At 46.2% G+C, this 18598-nt stretch overlaps 1 protein-coding gene across 1 annotated transcript; it reads right to left on the bottom strand.

Moving 5' to 3' along the window:
• Positions 1–651: 651 nt before the first annotated feature.
• JPT1 (Jupiter microtubule associated homolog 1) lies at positions 652–11963 on the bottom strand. Its single transcript, XM_058038957.1, has 5 exons — positions 11825–11963; positions 9128–9267; positions 8423–8520; positions 5624–5651; positions 652–1617 (listed from the first exon to the last, which is right to left on the bottom strand). Exons 1-5 carry the CDS (start codon positions 11878–11880, stop codon positions 1469–1471), a joined length of 471 nt encoding a protein of 156 aa, XP_057894940.1. The 5' UTR covers positions 11881–11963; the 3' UTR covers positions 652–1468.
• Positions 11964–18598: the final 6635 nt, after the last annotated feature.

Here is an 18598-nt window from a genome sequence, read left to right as displayed (position 1 = left end):
AAGCTCCCCTGGGCACGAGGCGTGCAAAGGAAATATTAATTTATGGATTAAATTAATATGTTCTCTGTGCAGGGCACGGTGTACATCAGGGAACCCCCTCGGATGGAGGAGCAGTCACAGCAAATCCAGTTCGGTAGGTTCAGCACCCAGGGCAGGGCTTCTCCAGCAGGGATCTGGAAAGCCAGGGTGCTTTCAGGCTGTCAGGGTGCTTTCTTCCTGGAGAAGGGTGGGAAAAGAACCATAAAACACAGCAGCCCCATAGAGTTGCTCTGCTGTGGCTTATTGGGCAGCAGAGCCCTTCCAGAACAGCAGAGAACTTCATGGCTTGGTCCATCTTTAGGGTCTTCTGTTTTTGGTTTTTTTTTTTTTTCTTTTTAGTGAGGAAAATAAACTTTTCTCAGTTTCCCTTGAGGAAAAACAGTGTTTTGGGTAAACCATAATATATATCAAGCCATATTCCACAGTTCTCTGATCTAGAAGCCAAAAAAGAAGAGATAAGATTTTCTCTTCAGGGGAAGTCAGCATATATGGTGGTGACCTCAAGCCAGGTGTAAGAACTCTCCTCTGTTAGCGCAGGGAAGGTTGGCTGAGACAAGGACAACTGAGAACAAAGCAAAACCAAACCCGTGAAATAAAACCCACACAGGAAACACTGCTTCAAAATTTCTATATTATTTACTTTTAAGCAACAATCCAGCTTTGTGAAATTACAACACACACTTTAAAGGATGAGATTTTCACCTCATGGTCAAGCACCAGCATGATCATGCACAGCATTGAGTCAGTTGTAAAAAAAAATGCCCTGTAATTCTTATTTATATGATCCACTCCACCTTCACTGAATAAAGTCTGAATCAGCCCCTTCCCAGCACTAGGCCAGGTGGCTCTGGTCATCAGCCCTCTATTTGGCACAGACCCTGTGTCAGAGTAGTCCAGTATCAAGATTTCTTTTGTTTTTAAAGGCAGCATGGTGTACATTAACCACTTAATGATTTATATGGCACAGCAGGGCTCAAGGCATTTACCACATGCAGTCAATGAAGACTTTTAGATATCTAAATCCCACATGTGGAGGAAGGGACTGCTCTTGCTGATTGTTTGCTGGCCTGGTTAACCAGGATTCTAGACCCTTGTAAAGCTAAGGGGTTCTAAAAAAAAACTCAGTACAAAAACCCTCTAAGCACACTTAGAACCAAGCTACTCTCCTTTGAATTACATTACAATACTTCATAAAGCTTTCCCTCAAGTCTATCACTAGAAAACACTCATGTCACTTCCAGTAGATCTGGGGGAAACACAGGACAGAAGTGGAAAAAAACCCTTTAATTTCAAAAAAAGATGGAGTACATAAAGTGCTTCTTTTTAATGAAAGAAATTTGAGATGTACAGTCAGGCTCAAGTTGTGCAGTTCACAAGCATGGGGGAAAGAAAACAGACACAAGTTCAAAACAGTCAGGAAGGGAAAGGTTTAACCGAGCACTAGGCTGGACTTGCCACCGGGTGGATTTCTCCTGGAGGGTGCAGGTGCTGGTGCTACTGGGCTAGGAACAGGTGCAGCAGGCAGGGACTTTTCTTCACTCTGACCTGGGGCAGCTTCTACATCAGCCTCAGTGTTTTCTAGAAGAAAAGAAGCTTTTAAAGTGTTTGATGTGGATGATGAGAGCCAGATGTTTGGCTGGCTCAGACGGAAGCTCAGCTCCTGTCAGGTTTCTCCAGGGGTACAGACACACTCCAGGGCTGTCACCCACTGGCAGGGCAGACTCAGCCCTCAGAAGTGTTTCTCAGATCAAATCTGAGGCCTTATAGCTCAGTCTCAGGCCCTCAGCAAGAGCCACATTCAGCCAGCTGCAATTAGGGGACACCAGCAATTCATTTTTTAATGACAAGCAGCTTAAGGCATCCACATATAATCAGTCAGTGTTGTGACTGTGGCATTGTCACTCAGGTCTGAGCAGGTGCTGGGAGCCACAGCAGCACCAGCAAGAGCTCAAACTGCATCCCAAATTCTCTAACTGGAGGGAAAAGGATCTGACACACTTCTGAGGCTTCACACAGGACACACCAGGGAACAGCCATGCATGGGGAGGCTCTGATTGTACACTCCCTGGAGAGAACATGATAGTTTATTTTAAATCCTTCTGAGCAAACCATAAGTAAAGACAGTGCCCAGAAGGAATTCTTCACAGGAAGCACTTTAGATACTGGAGCAAACAATGTACCAACTAATTGTTGACAATTGAGTACAGTATCTCACATTTTTACAGATTAGCATGACCAGTTCTGAGCCAAAGGCCCAAATCAGCACCAAGCAGTCCCTGATATTGGGAATGAAGATGAACCTCACTTGTTTTCAACAGATCCCTTTGTTTCCTCTCATGATCACTAATTCTGGGTTGGGAGAATTCAAAGAACTGCTGCACATTCAGCTTAAGCTTCATGATTTAGCAGATCTTGACCAATTTTCCTCTTCCAGCCTTCTCCTTCAAACTGAACAGGCACAACTATCCAATCTCCCCCCACAGAGCAGCCACTGCACCCCTTCATCTTCTTCACCTTCCCTGTGACCTCCACTATAACCCCCTGCTCATCATGTGTCAAAGACTGTACACACAATCCAAGATATGGGGGTATTACCACTGTTTACAGGAAAAAGTAAGTAATTTTCCACCCTCTCCCTGATGACATTCAGTATTTTGCTGGCACCTCCAAACATTTCAAAGAATTTCAAGGGGAAGGACTCGAGGCAGATCCTGGGAGTGCCACAGCACAGAGCTGAGCACAAGGCTGCCATGGTTTAGTTTTTGGGGGGTTGTCCCCCTCATCCCCCAGATTCATTCCTTTACACTTGCTTACACAGGGATTATCCTGCCTTTATACCTGCCTGCCTCATTTAGCTGAGTCCTTCTGGCAGTGAGATTTTCCCACCATCAGCACAATTTGACTACTTGAAAAAGGAAATATCACCAACAAAACTGGAGACTTCACTGCTCATTACCTTTTCCAGGTCACAGACAAAGGCACTGAATAAAACCACCTCCAGCATCATCTCCCATAGCTCATTTTTGCAACCTGAAAGGTAATTACTAAGTCCTACCCTTTGCCTCCTATTCTTCCTACCCCCAGCAGCAGCTTTCCTCACATCCTGTGTCAATTCTGTTTTTTCCCAATGCAAAATGTTATCAGAAACACCAAAAACCCAACTTTTGCCCACTGAACTCCCTCTGTATCCATGCTTATAAAAATCTCAAAGAACTCCAGCATCTGAGCAGAGTCCCCCTGCACTCAGGAATAATCTCCACTAGAGATCCTCTGTTTCAGCTGTGCTGGGTGAACAGCACATTTTAAGCCTGAAGCTCCTGCAGCTGCTGAGTCAGCAAGGGCTGAATGTCCCTGCCTGGGGACAGTCCCAGCACTGTGCAGGGCCCAGGATCCACCTTCCTGTGGGTCAAGTACACAGAATCAGGCACTGCCTGATTCTCCTTGGCTGCTCACATTCATTCAGCTCACACTGCCCCTGAATCACAAAGGAAACAAGAATTTCCAGCACAGGAGGCTTTGGGGGAAGTTTCTGTGGCTCCTTGTGTAGCTGATAAATGTTAGCACTTCCCACATAATCAAGGTAAGTTTGCCAGCCTGATGAGTGAAGCGGTAAAACCAACAGGATCAGATAAAATATTAAAGCTTCTCCCTTCTCAGAAAGGGTCTAATTCCTGAAATAGCTCCCTGCTCAGTGCACTGCAAGCCACTGGGAACTCTGATGCCCAGAAAGGAACTACAGCTCCCAAAGAGGAAACAAGAACCCTGCTGCAAAATAAATCAGTTTTTTAACCTAGACAAGCTTGATTAATAAATATACACATCCCACCTGACACATACTTGGGGTTTTATAATCAGTCACATAGAGAAAATAATTCCCATATTCAAAAGATTAACCATTTTTTTAACTACAGAAACCTACGTGCTGTGAAGTTGTCAGCAGACAGCTTTTGCTTGGAGGTGTTCATTGTTCCTTTCCCAGCCCCACAGACAGCCCTGCAAGGCCAGTACAAGTCCCAGGTGTGCCAGTGGGATGTTCAGCAGCCTAGGTCTGCCATCCCACAGCAGGAAAATCCAGGGGAGGAGGGACAGACAGTCCACTCAGCTACAATACCCAAAGCAATCAATGGTAGGAATTCATTTAAAAATCCATTAGGTATCTGCCACAGACACCATTTCCAGGAGGCATTAATTTCTACTCCTTCCTAAGTACCATCAGTGAAAGTTTAACATCCAAACCTTTGCCTGCCATTTTTATTTAATCTTGGCCACCATCAAAAATTTAATTTTCAGTCATGGCCACAACAAGAAACAATCCCAGTTACTTTCCATAACAGTTGCTTTTTAACCACCTCCCAGCACAGCTTCCCCTGACCCTTGATAAGAACCTCCTTCACTGTCACTTGCCAGAAACAAACCAAAAGACAAATACAACACCTGTGAAAATGTGAACTTTTTAAAAAGTCAGGAATACCACTTTGCACTCTGAATTTCAGCCAGCCCTGTTTCTGCTTCCTGGCATCTCAGCCATTCTCACCTCCCTGCTGTTTGTGGGATCTCCTCTGCCCTGTGGGGAGCTGGTTTAAACAAACACCAGGAAAAGCAGCAGAGCCCTCAGAGCAGTTTTCTTCTATTAGCAAACCACATCCTCCTACTCAAGGCATGAACACTGGATGCCTACAGTGCTAATTAAGATCGGACAGACATGGGAAAGAAATCCTAGAGCCTGTACAGTTGGATTAGAAGCAGCCTGCTGGAGAGGATACGCTTATTTTAGGCACAGAGGTAGAAGAAATGTTCTGGAAAAGCTCTCTCCCCTCCCAGCAAGTGTCCTTTCAGGACATGGAGGTGCTAATGGCCCCAGGGATGTCCCACCACTCCAAGGTGTTGAAAGAAGCATTTGGAAAGCAGCAGTCAACACACGAATTCCTGTCATCAGGAACTCAGATATTCCTAAAGGGGATCTTGCAAAGGAGGCATTTCCAGCCTCAGAGCTAGAAAAAGCACTTCAAGGGGAAATGCCTGTTTACAGGCGATTTACAGTATGCAGATCAACTTCCTTGGCAAAAATCAGCATTTAAAAAGCAACAGGAAGTCAAGAGCTGGTTAACACAGACACTTGCAGAAGCAGTAGCTGGGTTTGATTCTTCCTGTGAATGTGGAGTTTGCTGTATCAGAGAACAACGGGAAAGAAGCAAACTGCTACACTAAAGTCAATTATGTTGACTGTCCTATTTAATTATAAGCAACTCTAACAGCTGCCTGGCCTTTCAATCACTGAACTCTTTGCAGGAGTTTCCACCTTACCTTCCAGTACTCAGACAAATATTGGCACCAACAGCTGCTAGCAAAATAAACCAACAGGACAGTTCTCCTTTTTAGCCTGATGAGCAACAGCATTCCACATTTCCCTCCATGCCCACACTCCACTGAAGCAGCTGGTCACTTTGGTGATTTGATGGGTTCCAGGGACAACTCCAGGCTGCCTCTCTCCTAGTAAATGACCATTTATGGATCCTACATCTTCTTCTACTGCAAAGCCACCTGCAACAGGCTTTTACTACAGGAGTCCAAGGAAGTTACTCACCAAAAATGTCACCACCAACATCTCCTCCCTAGAAAAGAGAGAGGAGGAACATGTTACTTCTCATGTTTCATATAGCATTTTCCTATTCCATGGAGTGGATACTCCTCCATGGTGTGACCATGGTGTCTGGGCACACTGCTCTATGTGGCACTGCATTCTGAGCTACAGGCTCAGGGAGGCACTTTTGGAACAGCAACAGGCTCTGAGGGACAGATCCCAGCAGGCTCTGAGGGACAGATCCCAGCAGGCTCCGAGGGACAGATCCCAGCAGGCTCCGAGGGACAGATCCCCACAGCTCTGAGGGACAGATCCCAGCAGGCTCTGAGGGACAGATCCCAAATGGCTCTGAGGGACAGATCCCAGCAGATTCTGAGGGACAGATCCTGACAGGCTCTGAGGGACAGATCCCAAATGGCTCTGAGGAACACATCCCAGCAGGCTCTGAGGGACAGATCCCAAATGGCTCTGAGGGACAGATCCCCACAGCTCTGAGGGACAGATCCCAGCAGGCTCTGAGGGACAGATCCCCACAGCTCTGAGGACAGATCCCAGCAGGCTCTGAGGGACAGATCCCAGCAGGCTCTGAGGGACAGATCCCAGCAGATTCTGAGGGACAGATCCCAGCAGGCTCTGAGGGACAGATCCCCACAGCTCTGAGGGACAGATCCCAGCAGGCTCTGAGGGACAGATCCCAGCAGGCTCTGAGGGACAGATCCCAGCAGGCTCTGAGGGACAGATCCCCACAGCTCTGAGGGACAGATCCCAGCAGGCTCTGAGGGACAGATCCCCACAGCTCTGAGGACAGATCCCAGCAGGCTCTGAGGGACAGATCCCAGCAGGCTCTGAGGACAGATCCCAGCAGGCTCTGAGGGACAGATCCCAGCAGATTCTGAGGGACAGATCCCAGCAGGCTCTGAGGGACAGATCCCAGCAGGCTCTGAGGGACAGATCCCAGCAGGCTCTGAGAGACAGAACCCCACAGGATCTGAGGGACAGATCCTGACAGGCTCTGAGGGACAGAACCCAGCAGATTCTGAGGGACAGATCCCAGCAGGCTCTGAGGGACAGAACCCAAATGGCTCTGAGGGACAGAGCCCAGAGTGGCACAGTGGGCTCTACACTCATAATTCTGCAGACTGAAATCGTGGATTTGTAAGCACCATTTCTTAAGAGACTGACTTATAATTTAACCAGTTCTTTATTTGCCTAACATACTTCTAGAAGCTGAAACAGATATTGGAGTAATCCTGATGACACATGGCACATTTGTTACTCCCACAGTGAAGGGCAGAGGTGGGTAAGAACACTTTATTGTACAGAGCATCCCAAATCAAGCAGCATTGACAGGATCCAGAATATTCCCACTGCCCAGCAGGAAGGGCAAAAATTTACACCAACAGCAACAAGCAAGAGTGGAGCATCCTCTGCTTTCTACTGAGCAACTCTTTGCATTTATCTGTTGGCAAGGCCAAGAGCATGTGTTCTTTCCCGGGTATTTAACTTCATTTGTGAAACACAGATCAGCTTTTTTCCCCTGATGAAGTTTCCTTCACTACATAAACAGTTCAACGTTTTAAATGCTGAATCTGTTTGCAGGCTGCAGCTTGACACAAAGATAGGAATTCTCCCAGCAGCAGCCAAGGCTCTCCAATGGTATCAGATTTATCAACTTTCATAGATCTAACATTGCTAATTACACAGTGAAACTGCAGAAATTGGGATTAAAAAAAAAGCACAGAAACTGACACAAAAGTATCACCTTAAGTCTCCAGCTGTTTGCACCCGAATTACTGTATAAAAGTAAAGTATTCCACATGGGAAGAATCTGTTTGCAAAGCTAACCACAGTATTTAAAACAATTTAGGAAGAATTAGACTAAGCAGTTAAATTTAAAGCTGAAAATATATCACAGAAAATAAATTCCTTTATATTTGAAACAAGAGTCGCTAAATTGAAACAAGACATTTTTTATAACAAAGAACAGTTTTGTGACTTAAAGCTACAACTAGCAACAAAAATGGATTGTGATGCTTGATATGAATTACCAAAATAAAACCTAAGATAAAAGATGTCTGCTACAACGTTTCAGATAATTATTTATCTACCCAGTTCTTTTTAGAAAACCTAAGGCTGGAGAGTTTTAAACAAGATTTATTTTTTCCACTTTGTTCATGCAAATACAGGCTATCCTACATTCCTAGGGATCTAAGTTCAGACAAATAACTGGTTTTTTACTGAATTTACTGTATTTCAAAAGAACCCTGTTTTTCCCATTAAATATAATTACACATCAGGCAAATTTTACTTAACACCACTAATACTATAAATTATGCTCCATATTGCTGCTAGGTAAAGAGTTTATACAGAAAATAACACACCTGATGGTATTATTAAAACAAAAAAAGTACTAAAACTACTGAGGTAAGAATTTGCTGGGATGTGAACCCAGGTTTGTTGTCAGACCCACACAGAGTCTGCTGTAGTAACTGTTGTTTGTGAGATGTTTAAACCCACAATCACACACAGAGTTAAATTAGATTTCACATCACTTCATTACTGTCTCAGCAATGAGATGGGTTAAGAGCTCTACAAAGTGGTCCTTGTGAAAAATCCAGCCCTTTCTTTCTCAGCATACTGGAAGAGAATCAGATGGAAAGGGGAGCCTTCATGAAAAAAACAAATTTGAGGAAAGGATTCAAATCCTACAATGCTTCCAACTGTGTGAACATCCGTGATAAATCAATCCCACACAGAGTGTGAATTGTCCATTATGAGGCTCTTTTGTAGTCAAGTACTGACCTTGGGATCTACGTAGTCTCCACAGTTTGCTTCAGTTGAGTTTGTTCTTTGTGGTCCAGAGGATTCACAACTGTCTCTGGTTTCACCTGGCTTAGCCCCTACAACCAGAGATTGAGTCTAATCAGGTTCCAAGATAAACTTAATGTGAAAGCAATCATAAATAGTCACAGGTTTGGGTACTTTGGGAGAGATTTTTCTTTGAAATTAGGGCTTTACCATTCTAAAAAGTCCTGGTCCTTTAGATAATACCTCACAAATTATTGTCTTACAGCAGCACCCCATGCAGTGAGAGTGTCATTTAAACAGATTGAGTTTGGGGTCCCAAGGCCCCCCATACTGGCAGAAAGGGAAGCTTAAATCCAGCTGTGAGAACATGAGGCTAAACTGCCTCTGAATAATCAAGAGCAAGCAGGGCTACTCCAAACAGTAAGGCTCAAGTCCACTTGTGTGACTGAACTTGGAGAAACTGCATTGAAAATACAATTCTCTGCTTGCCACATGCCTAGCACTTGCATAAAATAAACCCTTCTGGAAGAAATTAATGAGAAATAAACAATTCTCTGCAAGCAGACATCATTTATAACCCCAAAGTACCAAGAAGGAAGGGAACTCTGGTTTCCACACCAGCCACCAGCAGCATCAGTCTGAGCCACAAATGAATGAATGCCCATCAGCAGATGTGGAAACAAAGCACTACAGCCTCACCTGCTTTAGCCCAGGAAGGGGGGTTCTCCTCAGGAGTTCCAAAGATGCTGGATGCCATTTTGTTCCTCCTCACGGGCTGTTCCTGGGGCTCATCAAAGCCCAGGGAGAAGTTGGAGCCGCCGCCGGGAGGACGCAGCACTCTGTGGAGAGAGGCAGCTTCACACCCTGTGCCAGCCCCAGCTGCACTCCAGCACATCACCTCAACCATCCAGGTAAGCTCCTGCCACAATTCCAGCCTGGCACTGCATCTCCACTGCTCTTCAGTGGCACTTACAAAAATAAAACACTCTCGTGCTCTGCTTGTGCCCTTGTTCCATCCAGTATCACGCCAAGGGCTGCTCCCACCACTCTGAGCCAAATCAAAAATAAAAATAACTATGTGGGCATGTCAAATTCCAGCTTTTTTAAGAGTACCCTGGGAAGGTTCATTTTTAATCATCAAACTGGCTGCACAGCAAAGACTGAAGCTTGAACCAAAGGACTGGTTGCACCACTGATGGCTGGGTGCTGCAGCCTTTATTTAGATTTGTTTCCTCAGGAAAAAACCCTCAAGTCTACAGCATGCTGCTGGTCTAGAAGCAAAAGTTGAAATTAAGCAGCTTGGAGTTGACTATTATTAGGAGAGACACGTGTACAAAGCTCCAGATATGTAACCTAAATCTAACAATCTGCTCTTAGACACAAAAGAAGCCTGCTCAGTACTTCAAGAGCTTGATTGCAGTCTGCTTTCCAACCTGCAGAACCCAACCAAAATCAACAGCTGCAGCAAAATAAATCTTGAAACATAAACTCCTCCTCATCTTATTTTCATAAGCAGGAGATCTTTTGTTAGCTGGAGAAGCCAGACAAGAGCCAGGAGAACAAAACTGTGTGTGAGAACTTTCAAAACTCCCAGGGATGTGAGGACACCAACAGAACCTGGGGCTTCTTGGGCTTTCAAGACCTCCAGTGCTCCAAAATGAACACCAGGGCAAATAAGGATGGTGCACACTTCTTCTTAACAAATAATTTAATAAATCAAAGTTAGAACATGAAGCAGTACTCAGCCTGTTAATGCTCCAAACCTGGGAATTCAACACAAAGAGCATGTCCAATTGTACAACTCACATCCCGGGAGAATTTGTGTCTGTTACATTCCAGTCCACAGAGCTCAAACACCCCAACGGCAAGGGAGAGTCCTAAAGGTGTGTGACGTGGATATTTACTGTTACATAACCAGAAAAATACTTTTCCTAATAAAATTCTTTTTCTAAGGATTACTAATGTTCAGCTGCTAACGGGAGGATCCCAGCACACTGGAGATCATGTTTTATTGTGACTTGTTTTGTCTCCTTTCTGAACCAAGATGCCCGTGTAATGGTCTTGAATTACTCCTTTATATTTTTTTCTCTGAGGAAATGTATAGAAGGTTTATTTTTGTGGTTATAGCTGTTGCAGTCAATAATCTGAAGAACAGTCTGTTCAAAGCAGGGCTTGTTCCCAAACCTTAGATCCCCTCTTTTTAGCACAGCAGTGAAACCAGTACTCTCTTAAGGGCACCACAGTTTCCACGACAGCTTTAATGACATTAACAGAATAGGCAACTGAAGGGGGAAAAATATCCATCACTCAAACTGTTAAAAATGAATAATCAATCCCTTTTACCAGCCTCAGGTAAAGGCTGACAGATTTTATGAGAAGCCTCTCACAGCCTCGAAATGCTGTAATCTGCTTTATGAAAGCCACGTTTAACACTTGAAGCAATGAAATGCTGTTAAAATTCCACCTGATACCCAGTGATGTCCACCGAAAATCCACCCACACTCCAGGAAGAGCTCTGGCAAAAGGTTTGGAAACAAGCTCTGTAAAGATTTTTTTTTTTTTCACTTTAAAAATCACCCTGGAACGCCAAAAGGGAACAGGAAGCATCCGCTTTGTCAGGCCAACACCTTACTGAAAAAAGCCACGATAGCGTGGAAAACGACACGATCCTCTCCAGCTGTGACTGCCAGGAGCGCGGGTGCCCGGCCCAGCGCGGTGCATCTCCTCCAGACCAACCTGCCAAGTTTTCTTTGTTTGCAGACAGGCTCCGCTTCGCCCCCGCCCCTTCCAGCCGCGGGTCGCCCCCGGGAGCGGGGCCGCGGCCCGAGGGAACGGGCAGCCCCGGCCCCGAGCACCGGCAGCTCGCGGACCGAACGGGCACGAACCGCCCCACGGCAGAGCGGGGCGGGCAGGGGGGCCGGGCAGCGCAGACAATGGAGCCCGCCCGGCCCCACCCAGCCCGCGGCGGCTTCGCGGGGCCGAGGGGCGCGGGGGCCGCGGCGATGGGGGGAGACAGGCGGCGGAGGGGCGCGGTGCCCCCCGCCCCCGCGCCGTGGCTGCGCGGCGAGGCGGGGAGTCGCCTCCCTTCTTTGTTCGGCGGCGGCGGCGGGGCCGCACCGAGCGGCCCGGGCGGGTCTCGGCAGCTCCCGCACCTCCCTCCCCCGGGCACGGCGCGGCCCCGGGATGCCCCCGCAGCCCACCCGGGTGGGCGCGGCCGCCCCCGCCTCCGGCCAGCCCGCCCGGCAGAGGCCGGGAGGAACCACATGCCGACAGCCCCGGCCTGGCCGGAGCCCCCGCCCCGGCACCGCGCCCCAGCACCGCTCCGGACACGCCTTCCCCGGGACCCCCAGCCCCACCGCCCTCTGGGTCCCAGCGGCCCTCGAGGCCCCCGCAGACCTGGAGCTGTTCCTGCCATTGGGGTCCATGCCCGAGAACGTGGCCGTGGTGGTCATGGCGGAGGGATCGGAGCAAGGGAAGGGCTCTGTACAGTGACGGTCCCGGGGACAGAGCTACTCCTGCCCACCGCCCCTGCCGCTACCGGTGACAACTGCGGCCGCCGCCCGCACCGCCCCAACTTTTATAGACACCGCAAGCCTTGCCCAGCTTCGGCCTTCTCATTGGGCGGTTCAAACGCAGTCGCGAGTTCTTATTGGACAGCGCCCTGCCATTCTCCCACTTGCCCCGCCTCTCTGTCTATTCCGAGGCGCCTTGCCTCACCGCTAAAAACCCATTGGTGAAGCACTACGTCTGCTCTGCGGTGATTGGCTGTGGGCTGTGGCACTTGCTGTTGGTGATTGGCGGAAGAGACGTCGTTCATCGCCGGCGAGCTGTGATTGGCTCAGCCGCACCTGAGGCCAGACAAAAGTCCCCGCGGCGCTGCCCCTGTGACGGGCCCCGGGCGGGGCCGGGCCGTGCCGGGCGGTGTGGGAGGTCCCGGAGGTCCGGGATGTGCGAGTGTCCCGTCGCTGCTGCCGCCACCTCCGCATGGCTCCTGTCCCCACACACACCGCCCAGGACACGCCACCGAAGCGGCCGTCGCGCCACCAAACCCACCCCTGGCACCCCCCTGTCTCCCTCACACACAGTGCCGTGCCCGGCCCGCACAAGCCCCGCAGGTGCCTCAGAGCTGTCACGGAGCAGCTCCAAGGATGAACCGCACCGAGGCCATGGCGGTGCGGGATGGGATGGCACAGGGCTGTGGTGGCTTTAGATGTTGGATCTGACAAGGGCTGGGACACAGCCCAGGGCCTGCAGGGCACAGGCCTGGTGGGGAACGCCAACACCTCAAAAATCATGGCGGAATAAAATAATCTGCAATTTATTGTTTTGGATTATTGCATGAAAATTGAGTTGCAGCACAGCCAGTGCAGCTGGAGTACAAGGCCCAGCAGTGCTGCTCACAAGACTGCACATTTTGGGTCGTGCATCTCCCTCCAGCCCCAGCACAAAGCTCACAGGACAGACTTTAAACCACCACAGGTTGGCTGCTGAGCCATCTGTCACATCCACCTTTGGCTTGGTGACTGGGGGCTCCCTGAAACTTCCAGACACAGATGCCTCCCTGATCACCTTCTACTCCAAACCTAAGCATCAGCAATATTATTTCAATGAGCACCTGCATAAAGGAGGAAGAAAGGGGAAAGAAAATCCATCTTTTCCAGCTATCCCCCCAAATTTCCACTAATAACAGCCCTTAATACCCCCAAAACACTTTCAAAAGAAAAGTATTGCTTTGGTCTGGAGAACACAAGGATTGTGTTACATGTCTCTATGCTTAACATGAGTCGTCCAGCATCTGAATTAAACACCAGCCTTAATATTAACAGAGATCATGAAAGACAAGAACTGTTAAATGTACACAAACAGGATCTAGGATCTAGGATCCATTTTGAAAAATCCTGCTTTGTTTTTTTTTTTAAGCTCCAACCACTATTTAGATCCCCAGGGAATTCTCTGTTGCATGATTTTTTTAGAGATAGATTAAAGGGGAATTTTAAGTAACATGACACAGTTGTTTTAATTCTATTATCCCTTAGGCTTGGGCATTAAGAAGTCAAATGATACCTGCACACAGGTAAACATCTGCTCTCACAGGTAAACATCTGCTCTCTCAGGAACCTGCAGAAGTATTTTGTCATCTAAATGCTTCTTATTCAAAGCCACAGGATTTTACTCTTTAATTTGTACCCCTGGGACACACACAGAGCCACTTTATAAAGTCAGGATGAAGAAAAACCCGTTCCCTATGACACAGCCAGTTTTCACACTGAGCTTTAGAATTTCAAACCTGAAGTGTTTCCAAGGGGCCCCACTGATCTCTCACAGGCCTGGCTGCAGGGTGGACCTTAAATAAAAGCTGCTTTTCTGATTATTCATCCATTACAAGATGGATAGTTTATGAAGATGGCTACAGAAACTGGGCTTGCAGTCCATCACAGGATGATGACACTTGACCAGAACAATTCTCAGCAGCTGCCTGGAAGACTCAGACACCAAACAATCCCACCTGTTGTTGAAATTCCACCAGCAAGGAATGCACAATGCATTGTGCATTCTGGGAGTCTGAACAAGACTCCAGGAAATGCAAGGGTTAGGCAAGGAGAGATACCAGTGGTCTGAGAAAAGCCTCAGCTTGGTCATCTGTCTGTGACCAAGGGTTTCTTCATGCCAGTCTCTGCTACTTATGGCTGTCACAGAGAGAATCCCTTCTTTATTCCAAGCACAAAAAAAGAGGGTTTGACTCCATTTTCTCTTGCCCCATTTCATTCACAGCTGAAGTGCCAGCTAATTAATAAACAATCCTTGCCACAGCTGGATTTGTCCTGTCAGACTTTTTGCATCTGGAGCGATGCATGGAGGTTCAGTGGAATGTGGATCCTACAGATCCAATGGTTTGTCCCACAGAGCTGCTGCTGTTGCTTGCAAGAGTTGTGAAAGTTGCTCTGGTACCTCTCTACATCTTCAGGAAAAGTTCCCAACAGCCTGTCACTGTTTGGAATGGGGAATTGCACAACAGTGCCCAGACTCCTCTCAGAGCTCTGAACAACACAAAAAACAGTGGGCAACTCATGCTGCTGTTCCTGTCTGAACATCAACACCACCAAGCCTGGTCATGCACTCCAAAGTGTTCCTGCTTACTGGGAAATCCTTACAGGGTTTGCTGGAAGGGGAAGTCAGTGTCCCAGTCTTGTTTTGTTTCAGTTTTCTTGAACAGTGAAGTTTTCTTATTCAGGTGATCCTTCGAGAGCCCTTGCAGGCATCTGATGTGCTTTGATGGGATCCATGCACTGGGTGCTGAAAGGGGGAGATCTAAGCCACCAAAACCAGCACAAAATTCACCACAAAGGGTAACTCTTTTGCATCCATGTTTCTCTGAAGAATATTCCTTTCCAAAGGAGACACTCTATTTGCTAGTTGGGCTTCCACCACCTTAGCCTTGCCCCAGTCATCCTCATATAGGGATTGTTTAAACCTACAGCTCTTCCCACAGTCCCCATTCCCACTGCAGCTCCTGACTCACCCACGTCCCTTGTCCTTCTCCAGCACCTGTGACCTTCCCTTCTGGGATCTCTGCTGACAGCCAGCACCCTTCCACAGCCCCACCTCACCCTCCATGCAAACTGAAATCCTTCCAGGACAAGGGAAAACTCTTCCCTTACAGGGACTTCAACCATTCCATAAAGACCAGGTGGGGCTCCCAGCCCCTCCATGTTCCAGTAAGATCACCTTCCCATGCTGCTAGGGAAGAAACCAGGAAACCCCTGGAAGTCAATCAAAACAGTGAACAGGGATCAAAATTCCATCTTCCATTTATCCTCACACCCCTACATCCTAATTCACCCAGAAGTGCTGTACCACCAATTCCTTCTGCCACTAAGTCCTAAAAAAAGCAAGACAAAGGAAAGTATTGATCATCCCCTATCAGAACACATTGTCTGGAAAGTCATTACAGGCAGAATGAACAAACTTCAATAAACCAGAGAATTAAATGCATTAATTACACTAATATAATTAATGACAAGCAAACTTAAGTAAATGCTTTTAGATGAATACTCCACAAGAGTCCATCACAGCAGCTGACACACATGTACTGAGAAGAGGCCACTACCTAAAATTCTAAGAAAAATACTTGGATTTATTGTTCACATGATGACCAAGGAGCCATCTTTTCATCTTTAGCTTTCAAAACAAATTGCTGTTCCTTAGAAATTCAGTTCCTTCCAGCTGGCTGAAGCCTAGGAAGCCTCCTCTCTTTCAGCCAGTCACATTATGCCTTTTCATTAATGTTGCAGTAAGAGACACAATAGAACCAGCATCCACCGGGCAAATGACAGCACTTACATTACACTGACTCGGAAGTAATGAAGTGAAGGTACCAGAAAGGAAAATTCCTGCTGGAAAACCAACTTGCTTTGACCTTAACCCTTGCAGAGATGCTGTCTCTGTTCTGATGCTGCAGTTATCTTGAAGCAGCAATTATCTTAGTGTTACTTCAGGGGTTTTTCTTTTGTTAAAAAAACCTCCATATGCCAGCACAAGAATCTCTCTCATGTTACCACTTGGAGTATTTCCTTACAGTGCTGGCAGCCTGGTGGATTCCATGTCAGAGCAGCCTTGCACTCCTCATCTTCTTTTGAATCAGCACCTCAGGCCAGTTACCACTGACCCCACAGGAGCCCCCTGGGGTGCCTGTGATCCCCACTGTGATTTTCAGGTGTCAACTGCCCAAACCAGCTGTGATTTCCATCTGTCCTTATCTCCCCTGCACATGAATAAAAATGCCTTACTTAAGGTGCCTGACAGAATTTTGGTAACCTATTTTTAAATAACTGGTCATGTTCACAACTCATTTGAGAGATTAAAACCCCAGCACAGGCTGAAGGGGTCCAGCCATCCACCAGAACTCACCAGGGGACTGGAAACAATTATAACCTGCTCCATCCTTTTTCATTTAAAAACCATGGGAGAAATATTAACTAAATTGCATGGCAATCACTTTGGAACACGTTATTTGAAAATTGTGGGTAATAATGCAATTTTCCCAGGCTCTTGAAAGATCCCAGCTGTTTAATAAAACATGAAGAACTTACCTCCCAACTAGCCTGACAAGACCTCTTTGCCCAGTTTTCCTTTCTCCTCCAACAATTGGACTTCCAGAAGTCCAGGTAAACCTAGGAACTGCCACAAACCAAGGCAAGCAGCAAAGTGTACTCCAAATAAGTTGATTTAAATTGTCCATATCCTTGTACTCCACACCACTTCCAAATCATCATCCCCAGCAGCAGCTTCCCTAAGAGGCTGTCACAGTAAAACCACAGAGGGTTCCAGCAATCAGGAATCCACAGGTAAATCTGCAGCACCACAGGAGCAGCACAGACAAAAACAAGTTCTGACATAAAGAGAGTATTTGCAAGACCATGCAAAAATAGAGTTAATTTTCTTTTTTTTTTTTAAGGACTGTATTTCTGCATTACTGTTACACCAATGTGTTATATATCAGAATCAGAAACCAGCCAGTTTGCTACACTAATGGAAATTCAACATTTGAGGCTGTTAAGGAACTAAGTCACTGAAGCTGAGATGTTTTTGTGATCACATTAAAAAAACAAGAAAATATATCAGAAAAGACTATTTGACACTTTTTGGCTGAGGTCACCACCTAATATAACACCATTCAGCATTGTTAGAGAAATCATTTCAGGAACATAAGCAAGCCCAGGTAACAGCAGAAAGATGAAAAGTGGAAGAATGTAGGTGAATGCTGCACATAAGTTCAGGAGAGATGAAGTAACACTCAACTAATTCAGGAAATGAAGACATTGTTTTTAAAAGCTCTTCAGTACCTGTCACTTGACTTCTGTTGCCTCAGGAAATAAAAAGTAAAAGGCAAGATACAACAGGGAGCCTTGAGCTTCACAATCTTAAGTTGAGCTGAAAAAAAATTGCATTTAAGCAGACCTCACCCTTTCTTCAGAAACTAAAGCAAGTCCAAACACCTTTTTTGGCCAAACAAGATAAAGACAGCTTTCTCCTGGGAAAAGTCTTGGCATGACATCAAGTTGAAAGAATTTTATACACTGATATCAGAAGTTTAGCCAGCTTAAAAGCCAGGGATTCTAAAGCCAAAGAGCAATGTATTCCACATGTAACTTAGGGAAGATGTTGAAATATATTCCCCCACCACCCTCTTCTTTTCTTCAAAGTAGATTTTTATAGGCCTTTTAGACTTGGATATGTAAACATTTGTTCACAAAAAGGAATTTCAATCCTACAAAACACCACAGAAGTCTGCAAGATACATCCCACAATGAGAAGTAATCTGCTTGATAGTAGCATTTCCTTGAATTAAAACAAAGCTACACAGTAGATTACATTCTTCAGCTACAGACTCAAATGCAATTGCAAAAACAGATGTTAATTTTCCCTGTATCTCCATTAGATGGAACTAATGTAGCATCAAATGTGTTATTTCTGACAGAAGACAGATCACAACTCATCAGCTAAATGCACACACCCATCATTCTGCCACAAACCTTTCAGCTCAAGCAGGCACAGGCCCCACATGCAATAATCACTCCTTGAATTAACTGTTACAAAAACTACCACCAAAGAGTGGCCTCTGCTCAGAAATCTATACCTAAAAAAGGATTAACTTACTATAAAATATTGGAACATTCCTAGGACATCAGAGAATGCTGTGGGTTTGACAGGTATATAATCTTCCATGAACATCCATTGATTTCACTCCAACCTCTAAATTTCCCCCCAGAAGTTCCCCAAGAACTCAAGAATTGTGGAAAAGACTTGTGAAGAACACCAGCATCACTGTATCTCCCTCCAGAACTTCCAGCCTCTTTCCCTTTTCCAAGCAGAACAGCAGAGTGGGGTAAAGCAGAGCTTGGAATCTCCACCACCATAGCTAAATACACCCAAAAACAGAACTCAATTTTTTATTTTTGCTTTACATTTCCAAGCAGCTCCCATTTGATACCATGGTAAACTGAACGGTTAATGAAATTATTTGCTCTCTTAAACTTGATGTTTACATCAATAAGCATTCAAATACAGAGTCTTAAATAAACTACTGTAACAACAATATTGATGCTTCTAACAAAGACTGACAAGAAGAGCTCAACCCAAAGGCATTACTAAGTAATTCAGTATTTTGCA

The sequence above is a fragment of the Melospiza georgiana genome, chromosome 21 (genome assembly GCF_028018845.1).
Source record: "Melospiza georgiana isolate bMelGeo1 chromosome 21, bMelGeo1.pri, whole genome shotgun sequence".
In the NCBI taxonomy this organism is placed as follows: domain Eukaryota; kingdom Metazoa; phylum Chordata; class Aves; order Passeriformes; family Passerellidae; genus Melospiza; species Melospiza georgiana.
The sequence above is the reverse complement of the archived record's forward strand: the minus strand, read 5'-3'. Positions and strand labels throughout refer to the sequence as shown.